Raw genomic sequence first — 25,658 nt, 5'->3', positions numbered from 1 at the left:
TGCCCGCAGGGGCTGGGGCCCTGGGCACAGTGTCAGCCTGTCCCCTGCTTTGGCAAGGATGTCCCCTCCCCAAGAGCTGCCTGTTGCTGACTCCCCCCACCTTTAGGTTCGAGGTGATGGGATTCCTGTAGGACAGGTAGGATGGAAGCTGGTGGGTGAAAGCAAAAGACACCAGGGACACCAACAGCCCAGACACAGTGCCCAGCTCAGGGAAGGTCCCCATGTCCCTGTGATGCAGCCAGGACAACTCAAATCCTTGTCACCATGCCAAGGGTGCAAACTGGGAGCCCAGTCCCTGTGTGGGAGGGCAGGGAAGGAATACGTGGAAAACCTCCAGAGCTGGTGGGAGTCTCTCACCTCCTGCACCCAGGAGGGAGAGGAGAACTGTGCCAAGTTGCAGATAAAACCTGAGTCATTCACCAACAAATGCTGCTGGTGTGGAGTGAATGTGCCAGGGTGAAGGAGAGAAGCTGCTGGTGATGGGGGCAAGGGGATCAGTGATGGACAAGCCAGGGGCTAGAGCTGAGCAGGGGATGGGGGGTGGTACCCTCCCAGGAAGGGGGACAGAGCCCAAATCACTGTGGGAGGAAGGGGTGAGCTCACTAGCAGTGAGGGTGCTCTGCTTTGCCCATCGCTGGTGGCAGACACCTCATTTCCCTTGGGGTAACCCAGTGGGCTGTCTGGGTGCTCAGTGGAGGTGGCTGCAGAGGTGGATCAGGGCCCCCCAGGGTGGCTGTCCCAGCCCCAGGATCCATGGCACTGGTGCTGCAGGGCTGGGAGCTGCATCCCCAAGCTCTGCTCTGAGTCACGGATGGTGCAAGAGGAAGCAGAGTCCCAGGGCCCTGGGCCGAGCCCTGGGAAACCATTCCCGAGGCTGCTCAGAGAGGAGAAAATTGGGCTGGCAGTTGACAGGCACCAGGTCCTCCTGTCCCCAGCTGCCCAGACCTGGTGTGGTCCTCCCCCTCCCAGCCCCGCTACCTCCCAGGCCCCTCAGCTTCCTCTTGCCCCAGGCAGCTCCTGCTGCCTGCTCTGATGTGGTCCTGGGGGCTGTCTCCCTCCTAGGTCCTGGCTGCACCTGAGATGAGATCACCATAAACAAGCTGGCCCTCCCCGCACTCTTCTCCTGGTCTCTTTGCTCCTGGGGCTTGCTGCCATCATCCACCTGCGTGTCCCCCTGCCCCAGGGATGTCTCCCCAGAGGAGTTGGAGCTAAACGTTGGGAGGTGCTTGGGGGGGGTGGTGGTGTCACTCCTCCAGTGTCCCCAGGCAGGACAGATGGGTCCGAGGGCAGGCAGGGCAATGAAGCCAGGCTTGTGCCAGGTGACCCAACAGGGACAAGGGCCAGGCCGGTCTATGTGGGCAGCAACACGGGGGTGCCAGTTTTGGGCAAGGCCGTGCCAGGGGTGTCAGGGTCAGGCAGGAGAGTGACGGGCAGGTGCCAGGGGGGACCTCGACAGGGGTTGGGTTTGGCAGGGCTGCACCAGGACCCCGAGTGGAGCCAGGCAGGACTGTGCCAGGCAGGCTCCCGTAAGGGCTGCAGGGCTAAGCCGTGCCGTGCCAGGTGGGGCTGTGCCAGGCAGGGCCGTGCCAGGTCCCCGGGGCTGCGGGGGACAGGGCTGTGCCAGCCAGACACCGCTATAAGGGGTGCGCGTCCGAGCGCGGCGGCGGGACGCGGGGCCGGGCAGGCTGCAGCCACCGTCCCGCTGCCGGAGGTTGCCCGTGGCCGTGCCCACGCAGTGGCCGTGGCTGCGCGCCTGGAGACGAGCTTGGCACCCAGGAGTCCCCCCGCCCGGCCCGCCCTGTCCGTCCCCCCGGGCTCCGGTTTCCCTGTCGGAGGCAGATGCTTTCGCAGCCCCGTCCCTCCTCCTCCTCCTTCTCCGGAGCAGCCTCCGCGCCGCGCTCCAGCCGCCCGGAGGTGCCTGCCCAGCCCAGCCCCAGCCCAGCCCAGCCCCGCCGGCCGCGGTGCCCGCCCGCCCCGGCCCGGCGGAGGGAGGCAGCGGGCACCCACCCGCCGGGGCCCCGGCCGGACCCTCGGGGCGGCGGCGAGCCCGGCTGCCCGGGTCCCCACGGGGGGCGCGGAGGGGGCTCGGCGCTCCCCTCAGCCCTGGCAGGATGCTGCCTTCGTCCCGGACTCAGCTGGGGCTCTTCTTCATCCTCCTCTGCCCCGCCAACATCATCGGGCTCTGGTGGTGAGTAGGACATCCCGGGGTGGGTGCCAGGAGGGCGCGCAGGGTCCCTCGGTCTCCGGGGATGGTCCCCCCACCCCAGCTTGGGGACGACAGTGTCCCCTGCACCCAGGACAGCCCTTGAGTGGGGACCGCTGCTCGCTGGCCAGGCAAATCCAGACCGGGGGCACCCCCACGCTGCCGCGGTTTGGGCACACGAGCGCATTGGGCACAGCGGGCTGCGGGACCCCCAGGAGTATGTGACACCCAGGTCCTGCGGAGGGAACTGCAGCCTGTCTCCCTGCACCTCAAGCCCACAGCCTGGGAGGGTTGTATGCCTGAGGGGTGGGGAAGGGGGCGTAGGGGCCTCCAGACCCCTCCAATAAGTCAACTTTAACTAAAAGCCCGAGGGTCCCTACGGTGTCCCCTCTCGAGCGGTGGCCTGGACGCGGTGGGGACAAAACCCCTGTTTGTAATGGTGCCTTCATCAAAGGCAGAGACAGTGCCTTGCAGGATACCGGAGGGGGTGGGGGATTCATTACAGGCGCAGAGCTGGGACCCAGCCTTGGAAAGCCCAGGTATCTGTCGAAACATGAACTATTTAAATCTATTAAGAATTTCACCCAGCCTGTCTTTATCCGGTTTTAAGTGCTTAGATTCCAGCTCCCCGGCGTGCCGTCCAGGCTATCATTCATTATCTGAGGCTATTCGTCTCCACATTGTCACACTCTTTTGACCCCTAAAATAAAGCTCTCCATAAGCCTTTCCCCTCCCAGTCCCCTGCCTGCCCGCCAGTGATTTATTCTGTGGCTCCATCCCCTTCACTAGCCCTGGCTCCAGGGGTGCAGGGCAAAAGCGGGGGCCATGGTGGATATAAATGGTGCTCTTATGGTCAGTTGTACACCAGATGAGAGTTTGGCCCCGGAGCCCAAGCGCTGTGTTTATTGCCGGGAAAGAGGTTAATGTGGATTTGAGAGGCGCTTGCTTGGGCTTTTTTGCAGGGGAGAGGGAGGTAGGGTGAGTGCTGGCCGGGGCAGGGTGCGTGCGGAGGGTCCCCCTGCTTCCTGGCATCAGCCTCAGGGTAGCTGTGCCATCCCGGGGCACAGTCCCTCCTGCTGCCCGAGAGCTGCTCTTTTTCCCTGGCTAATTCTCAGACAGCTGCTCCGCACACCTGGCTGTCCCTTCAGCTCTCCTCGCTTTCTCTGCCCCATCCTCATCAATACCCACTCAGTGAGCCCTCACCCCCAAGCTCTTGCCCTGTGCTCCAGCTCCAGGGATTTCAGTGCCATCCTGCCCACAGCTGGAGCGGGCAGAGGTGAAGCAGGAGCTCCCTTTGCCTTCAATTCAGAGGCAGGCAGATGGCACCGGCAAGGGCAGGGTGTTGGGGTACTGCTGCCCCCCGCCTTGGCTGCTCAGAGCCACGTCTTACCACCGAGCCTGGGTCCTGCTGGTGCCGTGACCATGCCGTGCGTGCGCTGGCAGCACCGGCTTGGGGAGATTAGCAGGATTTGGCAGAGGAGGGCAAGGGGTCAAACTTGTTTTTTCTTCTCTCAAAAAAGAAGAAGAAAAGGAACCTTTAATTTAAGAATAATAACCCAGCTGCACGCAGCACGGCCAAATGCGCCGGGCAGCGGAGTGGCTGCAGGGGGATCACCAATACGCACTCTGCTTCACTCCGGAACCCGGATCCAGTGAGCCGGGAGGAGGTGATGTGTGGATGAGGCCACCAGCACCACCAAATGGACATGCCGACCTTCCCGGGACAGGGCACCGGAGCAGCCAGCTGATTCACGAGCTCCTTCCCCCAGAGCTTGGGATATCTGGCCCCTGGCTGAGATCATCCCTCATTTCCAGGGAGCTCTTCCCATGCGGGGGAGAGAAATCCGGGCGCTGCCTGGCCCTTTGAGCCAGCTCAAAACAGGCAGCTTCCTACATGTCTGCTCCCCATCCCCATCCCCTCTGCCAGGTCTGGGTAGCACTGGTGTCTGTGGGTTTTGCTTTTGGTGAGGAGGGATTCAGGGTTGCAGCTGTATGTTGTGCCAGGGCTCCTGGAAGCTCTAGGGCTGGTGGCATTGGTAGAGGGGTTCCTTGCTGTCCTTGTCACTGATGCATAGGGACTTTGGTAGCACGCTTTCACATGTGCATCTCTGGGCACCCATGGGTGCTTAGCCAAGGGGGCTTGCTCCCCTGGGCAGGAAAGGTAGGTCTTTATGACCTACCCCATCCCACCCTTGGGTGCATTGGCTGTGCAGTGTCGGGGGATGCAGGGGCTGCCTGTTTGAGGCATTTTTTTTCCCCACGCTGGTGACAAACTGATTTGTGAGAGTGGCACGGTGGGGTGCAGCGGGCCTGGGTCCTGGGGGGCACAGTCCTCAGCCCAGACATGCAGCCAGGCTTGGCCACTCACGGGTGGTAACTGTGCCCGTTGGGATCTTGCCAGATGGCTGCATCTACAGAGAAAAGTTTGTGTGTGATGTACGAGCAGTGACATCATGCTGATGACATCGTAGCCTGAGAAAGAGCATCCTCATTGTGGTAAGATGTCCCCAGAGGGCTCACTGAAGATACAGTCACCCTTGTCCTACACCCCCTGTGCCCCTGTGTCTAAGAAGAGGCAGAGGGACAGAGGGATGGGCAGACGCACAGATCTTTCCATGGCAAAGGGGAACAGGCTATGGTCAGTGGCGATGGGAAGATGTGTCATTCAGGTGCTGCTAGTCCCTTGGTTAGTGCCAGGCTGCAGGGAATAGGCTTCCCTTGCTCCCACCAGCCCTGTAAAATCTCTTTCTTCCTCCTCCCCTCATCTTTTCATGTTTCTCACCCGGCTCCTTGTGCAACAGTGATTCCTCCCTGAGCAGGACAGGTAGGGACTGCCTGAGGGTCCTGGGCTTGCCTGGAGGGTGCGGGGATACAGGGTGGGCCAACCTGGTGTCTCAGGAGCCCTGGGCAGGTTCAGAGCCAGTTTGTGGTTGGGGCTGTGCTCACAGGGACAGAGGCACTGTGGGGATGGGGGCAAGCAAAGCTGGGCTTCCCCAGTGCCCCAACACCCATCGGCTCTCCATGGGCATGGACGAGAGCAGTCGGGAGGTGGAAGAGCGAGCAAGGGGGAAAACCATCCCATGAGATGTGCTCTGCTCCAGCTGTGGGTCTGAGGGGGCCCGGAGGGACGGACACCTGCCCTGCGTCCCCTTCCCATGTACGCACGTGGGCAGTGCATCTCCAGGAGTTCAGGGAGGACCCTTCCACCACCACCCATGGCTGCACCCTTGCTTGATGGGGTCCCAACCCCATGGCCCCTGAAGCCACACACCCCCGGGTAGGTTTCAGTCGCCAGTGGCCTCCCCTTCTCCTCTGCCGCTCCCACCAGCACCCACACCGCCCAGAGCCTGTAAGGGCAGGCTGGCAGGCTGTAGGGCCCTGCCTGCATGTCTTGGGGTGAACATCATGAGTCACCCTCCGGGCCTGCTGACCCACACCCACCACCCCACAGCCCACGGCCCCCCATGGCGTCCAGCAGACTGGGCTGCCCAGCCATCTGGGGCATGCCCTCACCCCTGGAGCAGCGCCATGTGGGCAGCAAAACACCTCCCAGCATGGGAGCCCCTGCCCGGCATCATCTCCTTGTACCTCTTCTGGGGCAGTGCTGACCCACTGGACTTTTCAAAGGGAAAACGTTTCCCTTGCACTCTTTGAGATGGCACTGGCTCCAGAACTGGGCTACTTGTGTCGTACCACAAAGACAACTGAGCTTTTCCCCATGCCATCCCTCGTCCCTGCTCCTGGACACCTCCGTTCTCCCACAGTGACACCCAGGCTGCCCAGCCCTGCCTTATGCATGCCCTAAGCTGAAGGGCTCAGCTGGACTTCGCATCAGAGGCTTGACCCCTTAAAACCTCACCCATGCAGGAGGGTGCTGGGCAGAGCCAGGCACACCCCGATATTCGCTCAGGATGTGCTGTCAGGGTCCTGTCACCCCTTGTGGTACCTGCATTTGGGCATGTACTAGCCCACCCCTCATGCCATCCCAGCTCCAGCCTCCACAAGCACCCAGAGGAAGGATGCAGTGACCAGGGGTAGGTGGACTCCTTTCTTCTCAACCCAGCCCCTCCAGGGCTTGGACACAGCTTTGGGACCGGTGCTTCTGCGGGTGTGTGCTCCTTCCATCCCCCCCCCGGTACCCGCAGCACAAGCTCGGGCAGCTCCTGCCCGCGAGCGCCCAACCTTGACGTGACCCTGCAGCTGGCAGGTCCATCGGTTGCTGCCATGCCACATCAAAGCCTCTTTCCTTTGGGTGGCTTCCCAGCTGTTTGCATGCCGTCCTTGCTGAGGAGGTGCGAGGAGGAGGGCAGGGAATGGTGTCCCTCCTGCTCTCCCCAGTCCACGGTATTTCCCGCTCTTTTGGTGCCCCCGGTGCTGCTTGGCAGCCAAGCCCCAGCCGTGCCCCCCAGGGCAGTGACTTGCTGCTTACTCCCCCCCCCCCCCCTCCCCGTGCACCTCCTGCTCTGCTTTCCCCACCCGGCTGCTCTGGTTAGTGGCAGCACCCACGCATCGCCCCGGGTGAGGGGCCAGGTACCCGCCACGCGCCTGTGTGGGATGAAGGAAAAGCTGGACGGGTGAAAAATCATGCATAACCCCCCCCCTTGTCCTGTTCGCACAGCTTGGAAAGAGACCGGCTCCTGTGGGGTCTGATTTCCTTGCAGGGCTGTCACTGAGTGTGACAGCATTGGGTGGAATGTGGGGTGACACATTCCCCCGAGGATGTAGCTTGGCTCTCCAGGGCTGGCATCCTGCAGCTCTTGCCTCTCCAAGCAGGTGAAGTGCCTGTGGGCTCGGGGCAATGGGCCAGGTACCCTGGCACCCTGCATCCCCCTCCTGAAGGCATCCAGGGGCTGGGATGGAGACCTGGATATAAGGCAAGCCATGCCCTCGCTACCCCACAGTGGGGTCACCTTGCCACACGGGAATGCCCAGACAGCAGTACTCAATAGGTGCAGACCTGACTGGTCCCATGTGGAGCTGGCACAGCACAACCGCCACTCTCCCTCGGGGTTTCGGGGCCGTCAGGACCAAAGGACACATTTTTCTACCCAAGATGCAGGTACCATTTGTGAAGGCTGACCATCCTCTTCCTTGCCACATGGCTGTACCAGCCCCTCTCCATTGGACCCCTGCAAACTGGGACCCCACTGGCTCCCCTCAATCATGGTCTGCTGGCAGGGGTCGGGACAAGCCCTGCTCCACACCATCCCCATGTCCAAAGGGGAGATGGGGACTTGTGCCAGGCTCCTTGGTCTATGATTTTGGCTGGGAACCAGACTGGGACACACTGGAGGCTCCATGACCATGAGCTGAGCTGGAAAAGCTGGTGATTATGGCTCTTGGGAGCCCCGGCTCTGTTGCAGCAAGGACAGCATCCAGAGCACAAGGGTTGCATCAGAAGCATCAGTGACTCCTGTTTCCCGTGTGTCACCGGGACCGGGCTCAGGCTGCAGCTGTGGCAGCCAAAGGGGTGACAACAGCAGGTTGGCTGTGGGTTGCAGCTCCTCTTCCGTGCCTCAGTTTCCACTTTCAGCAATGGGGGTTGTTTCCCTTGGACAGGGGTGCAGGAAATCACGGTGGAAAGCGGAGCTCATCGTCCCGGCTCCTTTCGGGGCGAGGCAGCAGCCGCCCAGCAGCGGTTTCGGCAGCAGGCGAAGGGCGCCTGGTGCAGGCGGGAGGGATGCTGTGGAGGCGCCGAGCCTGGCCGGGGGCTGCCAGGCGGGAGGCGGCGGGGGGCCGGGGTGCCCCGGGCAGCTTGGGGGGAGTCGGGCTGGCGACCTGGTTCCTTCACCAGGGCAGGGGGAGGAGTGCCCGGCGGCAGAGGTGGGGCACCTTAATTGTAGATGCGGGAGGCCTTGGAGCAGGACAAGCTCAGGCAGATCTGGGCCCCGCGCCGGAGCCCTTGCCAAAGCGGTAGCAGTTTGGCAGCATTTTTCTTGCCCTTGTCTCCCCCTCTTCCCCCCCCCCCCCCCCCAAACCCTCCAAAGCAAAACAGCTCTCGGGCTCCAGGCAGCCTCCCCGCGCCAGAAAGCGAAGCCCAGCGGAAATTAATATTGCGCCGGACTTAGGCAGCCCACCCCACGCCTCGACGGCATGGCCGGCGAGCTCCCGCGCGCTCCCGCTGGCCTCGCCGCTGCCCAGGACATGGGTGGGGACCCCCGTGGTGCCGGCGAGCCGCCCACCGCCCCCCGGCCCTGCGGGGCTGAGCTCTTCTTCCCGGCCTGATCCGGCGGGCCGGGGTGAGCTGCAGTTCAGCATTTGATCTGACGGCCCCGGGGGGCTGGCGCATCGTTTTTATATGAGTACAAAGAGTCGTCTCTTAATGAAAGTCCCGTCCCGGCTTCCCTTCTTCCCCACGCCGCCGGAGCAGGCGGCCAAACCTCCGCTGTCCCGTTGCGGATGTCGGGAGCCCACGGTCCCCAAGGAGGGTGAGCTCGGAGCCTGGGATGGAGGCTTGAATCCCCATGTGGTCATCAATGGGATGGGACTGGACAGGCTCACTGGTGGCTTTCTACATGGGCCTCAGTTTCCCCATCAATGGGGCACCTGTGCCAGCCCAGTCACAGCCCCAGGACGCTTCCCCAGCTATCCCATCTCTTTGCAGAGGCACCCATGCATCACGCAGCAAAGGGAAACCAAGCTGTGGCGAGCAAAGGGAGATGGGTGCTCCCCAGCAGCGGTGCGGTCTTGCCTCAGTTTCCCTGCTGGAGGTCACCTTTCCAGGCTGTGCCTCTCGGTTGAGCTGTTCAACCCTTTAAACCTCCAACCAAAGCATAAGGGCTCCTTTTCCAGGCTGTGTGAGAGGGCACATCTGCCCCAAACCCAGCTGGGGTTTGGTGGGCAGGAGATGCAGGCAGCTTGGGAGCCTGATGTGGGGCAGGGGGACTCTGGCAGGACCTCGAGCTTCAAACAAGGGGCTCGGAGGGTGTTTGCATGTTTGGGGGCAGGATGTTAAGCAAAGTCCTGCAGCCTGGTGTCCCGAACACAGACCCCAGCTGCGTGAGAGCAAAAAGGAAACCCAGAACATAGTTAAACACCGAGATTCAGCTTGTGATTTTTGAGCCCCTGGGGCTTGGCCAGACTATAAAGGTCTGGGTTTGGAAGCTGCAGCACAGCCGGTGCTCCCCAGTGAGCGGGGCTGCCGGCAGCATGGGCTGCCCGGGTGCTGCTCCCCAGGGGACCCCAGGGAACGTGGTCTCGCAGTCCTTGGGCATCCCAAAGCGCTGAGGGATCTGAGTCCAGCCCTGGGGTCCTGTGGGCATCCACAGCCAGGAAAATCATATTATCAAGCAGGACGAGCTCTGAGCCCACAGGAGCGGCGCTGGAGGCGAGGGGCTGCTGAGTGGGGCTATGTTTGGGGCGTGCTAAATTCGGGTGGCCCATGGCCACGCGGTCTCCATGCCACGGGGCGGGCGGTGTAGGCGGGAGGCCGTCAGCGCGGTGTGCCTGCCCTCTGCCCGCTGCGGCTCCGGCGTTGCCTGCGGCGGAGCTGGAGCATCGCCTGCCCTGGCATGGGGCATGGTGCCGGCGGGCTGCACAGCTGCACGAGCCGTGCTGTGGAGGGCACTCCAGGCAAAATGTGTGGGGAAAGTACAGGAGTTTCTGTAGCCAGCGGCACGCTGGGGAGGGCGTCGTCGTGCTCAGACTTTGCCTCCCAGCCCCGAGAGCCAGGCACCTCTCTCCAGCTGTGCTGGCAAGGAGGAGCCGCCTCTGACACGGGCCCAGCCGAGACTTGCCCTCCCGCGCTGGCATCGGCAGGGCTGGCGATGCCACCTGCATCCCTCCCTCATGCGCCCGCGGTTGCCCGTGGCTCTGTTCCCTTGGGGCCGGTGCCTCGGTAAGGGGAGTTGAACATGGGAGCCTGGCCAGCAACCAAGCGGCTTTATCACCGGCAAGGTCACTCGTCTCGTCTCCCACGGGGTAAAGCAGTGAGCCCCCCCGGAGAGGGGGAGGCACATCGAAAGTGCTGGCTGGGCTCCCCACTCTGCCCACGGGGCTCCAGGAGCTGCAGCTGCACTGGGCATTGGTCACGCTGCAATGCCAGGGCTGTGCTGGGTCAGTGCCAGATCCAAAGAGCAGGTGCTAAGCAGCACAGCATCTCTGCCACCTCCTGTCGGGTACACCGCCGTCACCCCCAGGGATGTCCCTGAGGGCTTCGGGGTGTGAAGTGGCACGTGCCAGCATCGTCCTCCAGCCAGCCCCACAGCTGGGGATCTCCAAGTGGCTGGGGAGGACAACATATGCCCTGAGTGCTGGCATGCAGGTGCCACCCATGCCTTTTGTCCTGTCCTCCCCGTATACCTCTCCCTGTCCCCTTGTCACCCAGGGTCACCGCTGAGCCAGCACTGCCCTGTGGCCCCACTCCGTCCCGGGGAGCAGGTCTGGCCGTGCCCCATCCCCACCCTGGTCCCCCCACACGGGGCTTGGGTGCTGGTTTTGCTCTGCTCGCTGTCCCCTCCTGCAGGGCAGTGGGGAGCCCCCTGGTCATGGACCCCAACAGCATCTGCCGCAAGACGAAGCGGCTGGCAGGGAAGCAGGCGGAGCTGTGCCAGCTGGAGCCAGAAATCGTGCAGGAGGTGGCCAAGGGCACCAAGCTGGGCGTCCGGGAGTGCCAGTACCAATTCCGCTTCCGCCGCTGGAACTGCACCAGCCACAGCAAGTACTTCGGCAAGATCCTGCAGCAGGGTAAGGCCAATGCTTCCTCGGCCTTCCACCTCCCCGAAAGCCTCCAGCCGCCCGGTCACGCGCCTCCCCAGGACTTCTGGAGCAGAGTCTGGGCGTGAAAACCTGTGTGTGTGTGTGTGTGTGTGTATGCGCGTGCGTGTGCCTGTGTAGGGGGTTGCTCAGTGCTCCCCGGTGCAGTCACGCTGAGGTTTTACTGCCGGGACATGTCTCCCCGTGTTGTAATGAAGCAATTACCGATGCTCCCAGACAGCGCGGGGCTTCACAAAGCCCAAGAATGCACCCTCGTCTGGCAGTGATTTACTGCTCCCCCGGGACCCCGGGGTGTGTGGTGGGGCGGGGGGTGGGAAGGGGCCCGGGTGGGAGGCAGCGCACAGCCACTGGGAGCTGCCCTTCGCCCCGTGGGTACCCTGCAGCTCCCTCCTCCCGGCCTTGCAGGGAGCAGAGGAGAGGATTGCTTGGCCCCCATCCCTGCATCCCTGGGTGGGCACCCTGATGCCACCCCGAGGGTCAGGGGTGAGGTGGCAGGGAGGGATGGGCAGGTCCCAGCCAAGTGGATACACTGGTCCAAGCCCAGCCCAGCTGCATCAAAGCCAGAGCAGGAGCAGAGTGAGGGTGCACCCGTGAGTCTGTAAGGGATGGGAAAGTCCTGCCACGGTCCCCAGGGAGAGAGGCTGGGGCAACAATAGGGAAGGGGGGGATGCTCGAAGCACCTCGGGCTGGTAGGGCCACTTAGTGGGTGGTGAGTTTAGTCCTGCCCCTGTTCCCACATTGGTTGGTGTGCTGGGGCGGATGAAGATGCTGGAGCGAGCCCTGGTCTCCTTGGCCATCACATCTCCTGCTGGTGCATCCACCAGGCCACAGCAGAGCGGGTATGTCCTTGGGCCTTGCAAGGGGGTCAGGGTGGCCTCCCTGGGGGCATTGGTGAGGGTAGAGGGCCCTGGGCACCCGGCAGCTGCGGGTACCAGTGGGGGGCAGAGCTGGGGCCCCGAGGGAGACACCGGCCTGTGGCGGGGGGGGGGCAGGTTCATTTAAGAAGCTGATTTGCAAGTGTGAGTTCCTCCCAACACAGGGACGGAGGTGTATTCAGTTGAGGGGCAGAGAGCCAAGGCACATGGGGGACACACCTGCCTCTGGAGTCACCTATTTTCACACCAACCTGGCAGGTGGGATCTGTGCCAGGAAGGGTGCCAGGCTGGAAGCGGGGTGGTGCCAGGATGCCAGGGCCAAACCTGGTGGTGAGTGGGCGATGTTGGCGGATGAGCTGGCGGGTACCCAGGGGCAGATGGGGTCGGAGGAGACGCAGGCGCATCAGGCATGGGGATGCTGAAGGAGCCACCACGCTCTGTTTGGCCCAGCCTCGCTGCTGGGGCTGTGGAGATGAGCATTGTCCTGAGGACAGTGGTGAGTTTGGGAGTCCCTGGCACTCTGAGGACACAGGACATCCCAGCTAGACCTGTGGAGGTCGCCAAGGCTGAATCGTGGGTGTCAGAAGCAGAGAGCTCGCACTGCACTGAAAGGTTCCGGCAGGCACCGGCCTCCCTGTAAGCCTGCAGGGACTGCATAAACCATCCCAGCATTTCTTGGGTTCCCAGCTGCCATCGGATGGGCACCTCCCATCTGACAGCCTCTTCTTTCCAAGAATGCTGCGGCACGCTCTGGTTCCCAGCCGTGGTCTCCCTGGTGCAGTTGTGGCCATCGCCTCTTCCTTCCCTGCCGATTGTGCCAGGCGCGGCGTGCCAGGGCAGGCTGGCTTGGGGGGAGCCACGTGTCTGGAAGAGCTGTCAGAAGACCGGCATCCCCCCGGGGCCCCGGCTGGCAGGGTGGCACGGGGACCTCTGCCAGCGGCAGGCTGCCTGCCCAGGGCTCTGCCAGTTCCAGGTGGGAGCAGGCGGGTGGTCATGTGGCTTAGGGGGGACAGGAGGGCCAGGGCAGGGGACACCCGTCCCCGGGGTGGCACTGCTGGAAAGGCACCAGTGTGTCCAGTTCCTACCAACACCAGTGGGAATCAAGTGCTGCGTGGGCTTGTGGAGGAGCCCCTCATGGAGTCAGTGCCACCTCTTCCCACAGCCCCCCCAAGCCAGAGTGGTGGAGACAGGGGGATGGGGCACCCCCCAAAACACAGCTTCTCGTCCATCCCCATGCCCTCTGCGTGTCACCACCCTGGGCCAGCCCTGCCCTGGCATTTGGGTAGGCAGGGGTTTGCCTGGCACGGGTCGGGGGGAGCACAGGAGCCCCCCCAACAGGGCGCCGCGCCCCCCCTGCCAGAATCCCCCGCTGGCTGCGGCTGCGAGCGGCAGGTCCGGGCAGGGGAAAGATGCTTGGAATTCGTGTCCCGGAGCAGAGAGAGACAGGAGCAAATACTAATAATAAATAATCCTGCAGGGTGGAGGCTGTGCCGGCAGAGGGAGGGGGGGCAGGCAACACCCCATGGCAAAGCGGGTATGGGGGAAGAGTGGGCAGCACAGCTTTATCGCTGCCACCCTGCAGAGGGGTGAGTGGCACCCGTGGTGTCCCTCGCAGCACTTGTCTCCAGGTGCCAGCTTGCAGCTGGGGATGGGGTTTTTACTGCTTGGAGGGACATTGCAGGGTAGCGTGAGAAAGCTGTGGGTACCACCTGGACACCTGGGATGCCCCTGCTCTCAGAGTCCCCCTCTTTCCTATGGGGCAGCACCCATCCTTGCAAGGGGAGGCAGGAGATTTGTTGTCCCTAGGACCCTACAGCTGGGGTGGAGGAATGCTTACAGGGCCTGGCCATCCCCCCAAATTCTGCATTCTGCTTGCAAGAGACAGCTCCTGCCCCAGGCAGCCTGCTCCAGGGTGGGTGCATTGCCAGGGAAAAAGCATCGAGCATAGACAAAGGGAGAGAAGGGGAGGTCTGAGCCCCCATGCGATGTCGGTGGGGGGATGCTTTGCTTGCACAGTCTTTGCCAGAGCTGACCCCGCATCTCAGCCCTGTCTCTTCCCCTGTAGATATCCGGGAGACAGCCTTCGTGTATGCCATCACGGCGGCCGGGGTGAGCCACGCCATCACGCAGGCTTGCAGCATGGGCGAGCTGCTGCAGTGCGGCTGTGAGCTGACGCGGAGCCGGGCTCCCCCCTTGCCCACAGCGGGTCCGGGCACAGAAGGCACAGCCTGGGAGTGGGGGGGCTGCGGGGACGACGTGCAGTTTGGCTACGAGAAATCCCAGCAGTTCATGGATGCCAAGAGCAAGAAGGGCAAAAATGACATCCGCGCTCTTATTGACCTGCACAACAACGAGGCTGGGCGCTTGGTAAGGCCCCTGTGCTCCCTGCCCTCTGCAAGCATCACCCCGTGCCCCTACCCAACCCAACCCTCCAACTTTACCTCCCTCAAGCCATGCCTGCACCAACTTTGGGTGAGATTGGACCAAATATCTTTCAGGAGCCCTTTGCAGGTGCTTTGGAAACTCCCTGTGCCCCCCCCAGCACCCTCCCCCAGGGCAGGGCGGCACCAAGAGGCAGGGTTTTGGCTAGGGGTGCTAGGCAGGGAGGCCGGGGACCGAGGTCTGAGCATCGCTGTCTCTTCCCCAGGCGGTCCGCAGCTACATGAGGACAGAGTGCAAATGCCACGGGCTGTCGGGCTCCTGCACCCTGCGGACCTGCTGGCGGAAGATGCCCCATTTCCGCGAGGTGGGGGACCGCCTGCTCGAGCGCTTCAACGGGGCTTTCAAGGTGATGGGAGGCAATGACGGGAAAACCCTCATCCCTGTGGGCGACAACATCAAACCTCCCGACAAGCAGGACCTCATCTACTCGGCCGACTCACCCGATTTCTGCTCAGCTAACCGTAAGACGGGCTCGCTGGGCACCCGGGGCCGCATCTGCAACAGCACAGCCATGGACACGAGTGGGTGCGACCTGCTGTGCTGCGGTCGAGGGCACCGGGACGAGACGGTGGTGCTGGAGGAGAACTGCCTTTGCCGCTTCCACTGGTGTTGCGTGGTGCAGTGCCGCAAGTGCTCTGTCCGTCAGGAGCTCAGCCTCTGCGTCTGACCGCCTGGGGTTGGGTGAGGACAATTTGGGGCACCACCCCCAGGCTCATGCTGCGGCCCCCCCGGGACAGAGACAGGCTGAGCCGGTGGCAGGGAGGGCATGGGTGAGCCCAGCTCTGCGCCCTGGGGAGTCCCAGCTTCCCCGGGGGACAGCGTGGGGCTGCCTGGCATCCCCACTGCCCTCACCGTGGTGGCTGTGGGTGCAGAGCTTCCACTAATAAAGCTATTTAAAGCTGGTGTGGCACAGCGCTTCCTGGGGAGGGCTGGGAAGCGCTGACTGCTGTACTGGGATGGAACCGGCCGGAGAGCCGTCCTGCCCCGGCCATGAGTCCTGATCAGCCAGGCTCCCTCCAGCCTCCTGTTCCTGCTGGCCATAGTGGGACCCATGGCAGAGTCCCGCTCATTTTTTATCCACTCTGCTTTTCTCCATGTTGTAGAGCCAGGAGATGAGCGTGGATGAGGGCGAGTGCTCTCCTGCCCTGCTCTGCAGCCCCCAGGCTGGGCGGGTGCTCTCCTCCTATTGTCCATGACCACCAACACTGGGGGATGCCAGTTTGTGTCCCGCCACCATCCTACCCGGGATGTTTGCGGTGACCTGCAGTCCACGGTCCCTCCGCTTACCCCTCATGAAGGCGGTACAGCTAGCTGCCCTGACACCATGGTGATGGGCTGTGAGTTTCCTGAAGGTATCGTCTATTTTTTTACTCCGTCTTCAGCCAACGTTGCTGCAGTCCGCACCACACGGCCTGGCATGGAGAAGCCCTGCGTGGCACTGACACTGTTGGCTTGGTGGCATGTGAGGCATTCGCTTGGCATGCCGTGGGCCATATGCAACCTCAGCTGACCAGCACCATGCCAGGCACATCTTGGTAACCTGATCAGCCAGTGCCCCTCATGGGCAAACACAGGGCAAGGAGCAGCCCACCTGGCTGCCCAGCAGGACAGGCTGCCATCCCTCTGCTCCAGAGGCTCCAGGGGTCTCCAAGGGGGTCCCTCCTATCCTGCAAGGAGCCCAGAGGGAACTGGTTTCTTCAGCCCTAGCCAGCGTGGGGGTTTAGGTAACTAACTGCAGAGGGGAACGTGTGTGTGCAGCACCCACTTGGCTGGCAATGCCACACTGGGCAGAGGAGCCCCTGAGGGATATCAGCAGAGCCAGAACCTGGGCAGAGAGGTCCACGCTCCTGTGCCTGCCCTCCATGCTGTAGCAATGCAGGGCACGGGGGCTTTGCCCATCCACCCCTCTGCAAAAGGGCTACTGGAGCTCTCAGTCGAGTCGGGCAAGGCCCCGCGCACTGGGTACTGCCAGGCAGGGCAGGAGCAGAGCTCGCAGTGCTGGGCACACTGGAAGGCAAGGGGAGCTGCAGTGGGGTGCTAGTGATGCCCACCAGTGGGTCCTTCCTTGCCCCCTGCCCCAGGCAGCCAGTGGGGAAGGGCAGGGGAAGCAGGGTGCTGGTGAACCATTAACTTGGCCCAGCAAGTGCTGGGGTGGGAGCCTCTAAATCTGTCAGCTGCAGCTTTGCAGCTGGAAATTCCCCCCTGGCTTGCCCACAGCGGTGCTGGGAGAGGGGAGGCACACGGGGCTCCCGGGAACTCCCGGCCACGTGCCCGCCCATGGGAACACAAGGGTGGGTGTGAGTGGGGCTGGGTGGGTGTGGGTGAAGGTACCTGTGCATGCAACCAGTTCAGCGTGCGTGTGTGTGCGTGCACAGGTAACACGTCTATGCGTGTTCACAACCATATGTGTGCAGGTGAGCTTGCGTGCACATGCATCACTGTGCATGTGAGCCCCTCGTGGGTGTGCAAACAAGTTGGCCCGTGTGTCTTCATGTATGTCTATGAATACACAACAAATTGTCAGTGTGTGTGTGTGCCGGTGACACTGTCCCTGTGTGTGCCTGTGTGCGAGCATGTTTGTTTGCACGTGTCTTACTGTGTTTGTGCAGGTATGTCTGGGACAGGAAGGACATGCGTGGGTGCAGGAAGGCCCTGCAGGAAGGGAGCTGCAGAGATGTAGGGTCTGTGTGCTGGGACATGTGGGGACCCATTTTGTAGGCTGAGCATGTCTGTTTGGATTAGAAACACCAGAGCACACCTCAAGCCCTGGTGTGCCCATCAGGGGAGCTCAGTTCAGGCAGGTCCTGTGAAACTTTGGGTCACCCTGCTCTCCCCTGGAGCCATGCCAGGGTGAGGCCAGTTGTACTGGGGGATTCTGAATCTCTCTGTGAGATGTTAGAGTCCTAGCTCAGACTTTCAGCAAGCTTCCTCTCAGGAGTCTGCCTCAGTTTCTCCACAATGGGCTGCTTTCATGCTCCTGGATGCACTGACATGGCTCTGGAGATCTGGATCATGGATAAACCCTGGGGAAAACAGGTAGTTCTTTTGAGTAAGGGATCCAACCTGTGTCCTCTCTGCCATTGCCCCAGATCACAGCTCCTGAAGGCTGGAGACCACAAAAGCCAAAAATGTGGAGGGGGAAGAAGATGGAAAATGGAGCTATCACAGGGGCAGAGGGTTCTCACTTGGAGAGAGGCACATGGCCACTGATTGTGGGGTGACTCCTCTGCACCCCCAGGACATCTCCAAGTGCCCTGCCCAGCTGGGGAGGGGGGTTAGCTCTTTGGGAGCTGCCAACTCCCTACCACTGCTCCCTGCTGTCCCTGAGCTGGCAGAACCAAATCCATTCCCTTGGTAGCCAGGAGAGGCCTTGGCATAGGCAGGTGATGCCGGTAGCCAGGCCGGGCCTGGACCTGGCCCAGTGGTCTGGAGAGGGCTGAAGAGCCAGCAGAGCCCCCCAGGAATCTCCCAGCGCCCCAGATGTCTAGCAGTCCCCCACAGCTCCCCAGACCTCCAGGAGCTCCCCAAGAGCTCCCCACCCGCTAGCACCCCACCCCAGACTCCTAGAAGCACCCCAGCAGTCCCTAGGGGCCCCTCATCCCCCTCTTAACTCCCCAGAAGTGCCCCAGGAGCCCCCCCCCCCAGATTCCTAGACGTCCCCCAGCTCTCCAGACCCCTAGGAACCCACTGAAGCCCCTCATGAGCCCGCAGGTCCCAGCGCGGGGGGGCGCAGCATCCCCGCCGTCGCCGTGGCAACCCGGGATGCGGGGCGGGGCGGCGGGCGCGGCGCCGGGCGGCCGCCAGGGGGAGCTGCGGCACGGTACGTCACGGCGGGGCGGGGCGGGGCGGGGCGGGGCGGGGGTGTCCCGGGGGAGGGCTGGGAGGGGGCGTGGGGGGGTGTGGGGGGGCATGGGGAACATGGGGAGTGGGCATCGGGGTGTATGGGGATGGGCTTGGGGGTGTCTGGGGGGGGGGGTGTGTGTATGCGGGGCATGAGGGAATGCGTGGGGGGTGCGTGGGGGGGTGCAGGGGAAGGCGTGGGGATGTCCGGGGAGTTTTCTTGGGGGTGTGCATAGGAGGGCATGGGGGGGGAGAGTGTATAGGGGTGTGCATGGGGGAATGTGCGTGGGGCTGCATGGATGTGGGTGTGCACGGGGGTTCGTGGAGGTTCACGGGGGGGTGCAGGTGGCTGTGCCTGGGGAGCTGTACATGGGGGCTTGTGTGCGTGGGGGTGTAAGCGTATGGGTGTGCGTGGGATTGTGCTTGGGAGAAAGTGCGTGGGAGTGAGCGTGTGAGTATGTGTGAGCCCCCGATTCCCTCCCAAACTCTCGGCCCCATGCCCTTGGGGGCAGGACCCCGCTCTGGGGGGCTGGTGTGAGCCGGGGGGCACACGGGTGGCTGTGTGGGTGCCCCATGTAGCTGGGGAGTCCAGGGGCTGTAGTTGTACATGTGCGTGTGTAGCCCAGATCCCTGGTGCTGGGCAGTTTGCATTGCAAAACTTACATGATGTTCCCAAGGGAAACAGAGGAAGTTTACAATATTTGGGTTAAAAAAAAAAAAAAGTCCCAAACCTCTGTAATGTTAATGGTTTCATTTTATTCTCTTTCAAATGGGAAGAGCACAATTTTCCCTTCAATTGCCCCAGTTGAAAACAGCCGGACAGATTAATTCAATCAAACTTGAAAAAAAATCCCTCTGGACTGCGACCAAAAATAGAATGTTTTTGCCAAAAAAAGAAGCTTTTTAGGAAAGTTTGGAGTAACACAAGATAGGCCTATGAGGGGGAGGCTGAGAAACCCAGATACCAGCTCAGCTGAGGGAAGGCTCGGACAGCAGCACCCAAAACCTCCGACAAACCCACCCACCTCTCGTGGTTGTGGTCCCTCTGCCTGCTCATTGCAGGGTGCCGAGCAGGGGTCTGCCCGGCCGGCGGAGCTGGGTCCCGGCCGGCGGAGCTGGGTCCCAGCCAGGGCTCTTGCCTGCTCAGCCCTGCTGTCCCGGGAGGCCTCTAACTCTCCCTCTCCAGGCTCTGCTGCTCCCCCCAGGGAGCTGTCAGCAACTGTCCTCCTCTGTCGCCACTCCAGCTCCCAGTGACAGATGTCACCCATGCACCCACGGGGTGTCCAGGCCAGCCCTGCTGCAGTGTCTCCAAGCACCCAGGCAAGGGGATGTGCTGGGACTCAGGGCACCCAAAGCAGGGTGCAGACAGTGGGCACGAGCCCTTGAGGAGCAGAAGATGGGGTGCACAAGGACCCCCAGATGTGCTGTTTGGGGATGCTGCCTGCCAATGTGAGGGCTCTGTGTCCTTCCTTTTTCTTGATCATCTCTGGCACTGGTGTCTGGCCCCTGCTCTGTCCGTGCAACCCCAAAATTCTGGGGCCAGGTGTGCTGGCACAGTGCACACTAAGCAGCATCTGCAAGGGCAGTGGGCTCTGGAGGCTGGCAGGGAGTTGCCTCCCCACCAGGGCACCCCTCAGCCCCCCCCAGCAGAAGGACAGGGCAGACACCCCCCACTCCTGGGTCCTGTTTCTGACTGCCAGCATCTCGCCTTATCCAAATCCCTCCCGCGGCCTCATTACTTTCCCTGTAAGGAAGGCAGCAGCCATCCTCCATCTCTGGGGAGGGGGCTCTGACCATGCATACCCTGGAAGGCAGAGCTGCCGGAGAAGTGGCTGCTGAGGCAGCTCCATGCCCTGCTCACCCTGCACGGGCACCAGCACCCTCCACCCATCCCTGGGGCAGTGCATCCCTCCCCGCAGGGGAGAGGCACCCGGGGCAGCGCCACACAGACGGGCTTGGCCAGTCCCAGCCGGCCACCTCCCCACCGCCCCAGCCGGCAGCTTGGCCCTTTGGGGACGCTCTCTCCTTGCCAGAGGCAGTGCAAGGGCTGGGATCCCCCATCACGGTCATACCAGCACCCCAACCAGCTCGATGGCTGCTCTGCCACGGGGCATCCCCCTGCATGGCCAGTCCCTGTGGTTTGGTGGAGGCAGCGTGGGTGGGACCCTGCCCCAGCCCCGGCATTCGAGGGTCCCGCAGGATGGTACCCACAGCCAGGCTTCAACCCCTTCCCTGCACCCTGCTGCCACTGTGGCACCCACTACCAGGTGCTATGAGGAGGATGAGGAGGGAAGGTCTGCCTCACCACAAGGATGCTCCAGAGGATGGCTGGAGGCGGCCGGATCCTGCCTCTCCACCCTGACGCGAGGGGCAGCGTGGCCGAGTGACAGCGCTGGGGCTGGCGTGCACCCACTGCCCAGGGCCCTGCCAGCACCCCAGCCCCAGGCAGCCAGGAGGACTGGCTGGGCCGGCCGGGTGGCCGTGCGGTTGGGTCCTGAGTCACGGCAAGCAGACTCGGGCAGGTCGCGGGGTGTGAGCCAGAGGGAGGGCAGCGATGCTGGGGGCTCCGGTGCTGCTGGGCTGGGGCAGCTTGGCACAGTGACTAATGCTGCCGCAAAAGGCAGGGTCGCCCCGACCCCACGCCCAGCCCTGACTCACGCAGCCATCACTCTGGTCCTGTGGGTGCTGCTGGGCAGGGGAGCGAGGAGAGCTGTGCTGCAGGACAGCAAAGGCTGGGTGCGTGGCTGGCTGCATGGGCTCCTACCAAACATCTCCCTCCTCTTTCTCCTCCAAACCGGCTTGCATGCCCCGCTGCAGACTGCAAGCCACACAGCTCCCAGCACCCTTCCCCTCTGTCCTGGTGGCATCAGACTGAGTGTCTGTCCTGGTGCTGCTCCATCTCTGTCCATCCTCCTGCTCCCCCATGCTTTAAGGTTCCCCAGAGCTTCCCCCCGCACCCCTTCAGCCCCAATCTGCGTCAGCAGAGATGCCCCATCCTCCCACACCTGCACACACAGACTGGTTGGACCTGGCGGTCCCAGGGGCCATCGGTACTTCCAAGGCTGTGGCATGGCCAGGACTGTGCTTGGCTGGAGCAGGCTGGTCTCTCCCTGTGCTGCCCTCTGGTCCTATCCATGGGCCTGCAGCCAGTCGGTAAGATCAAGTGGGAGCAGCGTGGTACAGCACAGAGATCTCAATGCCTGCCTTTCCCTGCCGTGGGTCTCTAAGGGGTCATCCTTCGACATCCCAAAGTCCCAGCGAGACGCCTACTCCAAGGAGATGCCAGAGACCCTCCATCCAGTGCCTATGAAAATCACTGCATGATTGTCCAGGGCACAGGGCTTGGAGGATGCTTATCCCAAGGCAGAAGGGGCTATAGGAGGGCACCTGCCAGGAGGGAAGCGGGTGATGGAGCCAGTGAGTCAGGGACTGCATGCAGAAGTGCTGGAAAGGGCTTCTGATGGAGATGACAACAGAAGAGCCAGCCCCATTCTCCTGGGGGTGTGGAGCCTGTGGTGTGGGGTGTTGGCAGGACCTGCTCCTGCATGAGGGAAGAAGAAAGGAGCAGGGAAAGTGGAAGCAGCCTGGGGGCTGGGCAGGAGGATGTGGGGTGTAGAGATGGACGGTTGGCAAGAGGGATGGAGGGACAGAGAGATGGTAGGAGGGACAGAGGGATAGAAGGATGGAGGGAAGGGAGGATGGAGAGGAAGAGGGCTCGATGCTTCTCCAGTCCCCTGCACAAAGCACATGCTGGGGCATCACGTAACCTGCTGAAGGACGGGACCTGCCTGGGTGCTTTGGCCTGCGCAGGGGAGCTCCAAGGGCTGGACCCACAGTGCTCTCTGCCAGCGACCCCCCCCGTCACCTTTCCTGCCCTGGCTCTGGGCAGCAGCAACACCCTTCATGCCAGCTCTGAGAGCTTCCCACATCCCTGCCCGGCTTCTGCAGAGTGTGGGGCTGCCAAGGGGCGCTGGAGACAGGAGAGAAGCTGGGAGGTGGCAGGTCCCACAGCCCCGTGCCCGTGTCCCCAACCGGGGGGCTGCAGCAGTGACAAGGACAGATGCAGTGCTCACAGAAGGCCCAGTTTTTGCCCTGAGCCTTGATGCTCCCGTCAGGACCATCCTCCACCAGCCTCGCATGCCTGCCTGCACCCATCCCTGCTTGGAGGGGCCAGATCGTGTCCCGTAGGCCCCCGATTCCCCGGGCCACAACAGATGCTCAGTCTTGTGCTTAAGGGCTTTGCTGGTGTAACGCAGAAGAAAGGCTGGAGCAAAGGGCTCACCTGGCTCTTCTTCAGCCCCGGGACATTGCTGGGACATGAGGAAACAGGTGTGTCCCCCCCGCCTGCCCCCACTGTGAGCACTGAGATGGCAGGACGCAGCGGTCGGCCTCCTCCCCAAGTCAGCAGGAGCGTGTGAGTGAGACACCCGCTCTTGGAAGCGATTATGTCATTAAGGGCTGGAGGAGGATGAAAGCGTTTCCCCTCTGATTTGCCTTGGCATTTATTTGTGCGCAGGATCCTAACGAGCACACAAACATCTGTGCTCCCGGAGCCCGGGCACCAGGGTCCCCAGAGCCGTGAGAGTTGCCTTCTGGTGGGAAGGAGCCCCACTTTCACTGGGGGACCTCCAAAAGGAGCCCCCAGAGCACCCTCTGGTGGGTCCAGGCCAAGGGCAGCGCATGCCTGGGTATAAACCTTGGGGTGGCCCAAGAAAGCAGGGGTTAGTGAGGACCTGCTTGGGTGACCCAAGCCAGGGTGCTGCCTGGCAGAGGGGGCTGCTCCCCTGCCTCCCCCCACCTGCTAAGGGGGGGGTCCAGCCGGCGTGTACCAGGGTGCAAAGGGGAAACGGAGCATGGGAGCCAGGTCTTGGGTGGGAGGAGGTGGGGAGGGCAGGACCCTACGTTGGGGTCCGGTGTGTGTCACCCCCACAAGTCCCCTGGTATGCTCTGCCAAGCCCTGACACTGTCTCTCCCATAAGCCAAAGTCTGCAGCAAAGGGACAGGCATCCTCTGGCCCCTTCGGTGGCAGGGTGGCTGAGGGGGGGGTCCTGACAGCACTACCAACCTCCTGTGGGACACCCCACGTTGCCCGCTCGCTGCCAGGGGAGATCCAGGAGGGCAGCAGTTACGGAGGAAGCGGGATGGGTGCCGGGGCAATGCTGTGCGAGGGACCTCTCTGTGCACTTAGGGCATTGCCCAAGGGACAGAAGGGTCTGTGACCCCCCCTCCTGCGAAGCTGCGTGGGCAGGGAATTTGGAATGTAGATGCCAGCCCCGTGCTGGTTCTCCCACCTGCCCACAGGCTAAGCCCACTCGGGAGTGGAGCCAGGGAGCAGGAGAACAGCCAGCACCCCCAGGACTGCAAAAGGGACCTCCGTGGGGATGCCACCCCCATGCACCCAGAGTCCGCAGGGGGCACAGCACAGCTTTCGGGCCCAACCCCGGATTGCAACTCATTTCCCAAAGGAAACGCATTTTCCTCCCTGGTGCAAACAGGAACCGACACGCAAGCAGTGCTGGCAGCCCCCGCCAGCGCTGCTGTGCCGGCGCGGAGACGCGCGGTGCCCGCCCGGGGGGAGAGCGCTTTGCCAGCTGCCGCCTGGCTGTTTACGGCGCGAACACCAGCATGGCGTGGGCCGCAGCAGCTGGGGACACCGGGGAGCTGCGGGGGCACTGCCCGCCACCCCCGAGCCGCCAGCGCCCAAGAAGAGCCCCCCTAGCCCCAGGGTGGACACCCAAACTCAGGGGACACCAAGTATTCCCATGACCAGGAAGGGGCTGCATTGGGGCAGACAGTGTTCACTGAGAGCCCGGTTACCCTGGGCTTTCCCAGTGCCACCCTCTTGTCCCCAAGGGAGCAGGACAGCCTACAAGGCCACCGCACAGCTCCTGGATGGGAGACCCCCTGCCCAGCTCCAGGAAGGTAAGGGGTGCCTGAACATTGGGCGGATGGTGCCAAGGACCTGGGCACAATCTGGGTGCCCAGCCCAGGAGAGCTTGTGGGGAAACCGAGGCAGGGAGTGCTTGGTGGCCCCGCCAAGGAAAGCCAGAGCCACATCCACAGCTCCTCCAAAGGCATCGGCCCTGCGGCACTGCTTCCCTGGCACTGGGCTGGGGGAGCCCAAAATGGGGCTGGCACCTCCATGGGATGTACACGGCCATGCTCTGTGCCCACACACACAGAGTCACACCCCCAGCACGTGCCACTCATGCTCACACCCCTGTGCACACAGACAGGCACCCATGTGCCTCGCACCACCAGGGACACTTTCCTGCACACCCGCATCTCGTGCCATGCACCCTCAGCCCCCATCCACATACCCTGATACCTCTGTGCACCCCCGGCGTCTTGTGCATGCCCCACACCACGGGCACACTCACCCCCACTCCTCACATATTGCATGCTATGCACACCCCTCTCCCTGTGCACGCTCACTCCATGCTCCATGTATTTACTCTCTGCCATGCACACTCACTCCCCACACCATGCACACTCTCTTCATCCCCCATGCACACTTAGCCATGCCATGCACACTCAACCCCACACCCTGCATGTTCACCCTATGTACCAACCACACTCAATCCACACCGTCCACACTCACCCACACTACACACACTCACCCCACACCCAGTGCACACTCACACCGGGCTGTGCCACAGTCACCCCGCACTCCATGGATGCTCACCCTCACCCCTCACACTTTCTCTATACTCCACGCACACGCACCCCATGTCATGCACCCTTGCTCCATACATACCTAGTGGATGCTCAACCACACCATGCACACTCACCCATGCCCTATGCACACTAACCCCACACCATACACACCTCACACCCCATGCACTCACCCCTGCCATGCACACTCACCCACACAATGTATACTGTGCGCTGCACACGCTCCCCCATACTCACGCATGCTGTGCACACATGCCCATGCCCTGTACACACTCACCCATGCCATGCACAATCATCCCACACCCCATGCGCTCACCCAAACTTGGGCACGCTCATGCTGTGCACCTTCACCCCACACCTTGTGTATGCTTATCCCACGCCACGCACACTCACCCGTGTTTTGCACACTCACCCTGTACTCTACGCACACTCCTCTACCCTGTGCACACTCACCCTGTGCCCACAGCCCCATGCACCCCCATGCCCTGTGCGCACTCACCCACGCCGTGTGCACTCCCCCAAGTCCCCCTGAACATTCCCCCACACCACACACACTCGCCTCACACCCCCCCGCACATTCCCCCCCCCCCCCGTGCACACTTGCCCCCGGGCCACGTACACTCACCTCTCGCCACGCTCAATCCCCACGCGGCACACGCTCACCCCACACCACGCGCGCTCCCCCACGCCGTGCACGCTTACCCTACTCCCCGCGCACACTGCTCCACGCTGCGCACACCCACCACGCACACACTTCTCCACGCTGCGCACGCTTACCCCCCACCCCGGGCGCACTCCCCACGCCGTGCACGCTCCCCCTACTCCCGCGCCCACTCCCCCACGCCTCCCCTACTTCCCCACGCCGTGCCCACTCCCGCACACCCCTTCTACTCCCCGTGCACACTCCC

At 62.8% G+C, this 25,658-nt stretch overlaps 1 protein-coding gene across 1 annotated transcript; it reads left to right on the top strand.

Moving 5' to 3' along the window:
* Window positions 1–1,770: 1,770 nt before the first annotated feature.
* WNT6 (Wnt family member 6) lies at window positions 1,771–16,695 on the top strand. Its single transcript, XM_030019207.2, is given in 5 exon segments — window positions 1,771–2,034; window positions 2,037–2,188; window positions 10,668–10,888; window positions 13,859–14,160; window positions 14,441–16,695. Coding segments are annotated over 5 exon segments (1,332 nt in total). The 5' UTR covers window positions 1,771–1,839; the 3' UTR covers window positions 14,903–16,695.
* Window positions 16,696–25,658: the final 8,963 nt, after the last annotated feature.

This window comes from Aquila chrysaetos, chromosome 6, assembly GCF_900496995.4.
Source record: "Aquila chrysaetos chrysaetos chromosome 6, bAquChr1.4, whole genome shotgun sequence".
Classification (NCBI taxonomy): Eukaryota; Metazoa; Chordata; class Aves; order Accipitriformes; family Accipitridae; genus Aquila; species Aquila chrysaetos.
The sequence above is the reverse complement of the archived record's forward strand: the minus strand, read 5'-3'. Positions and strand labels throughout refer to the sequence as shown.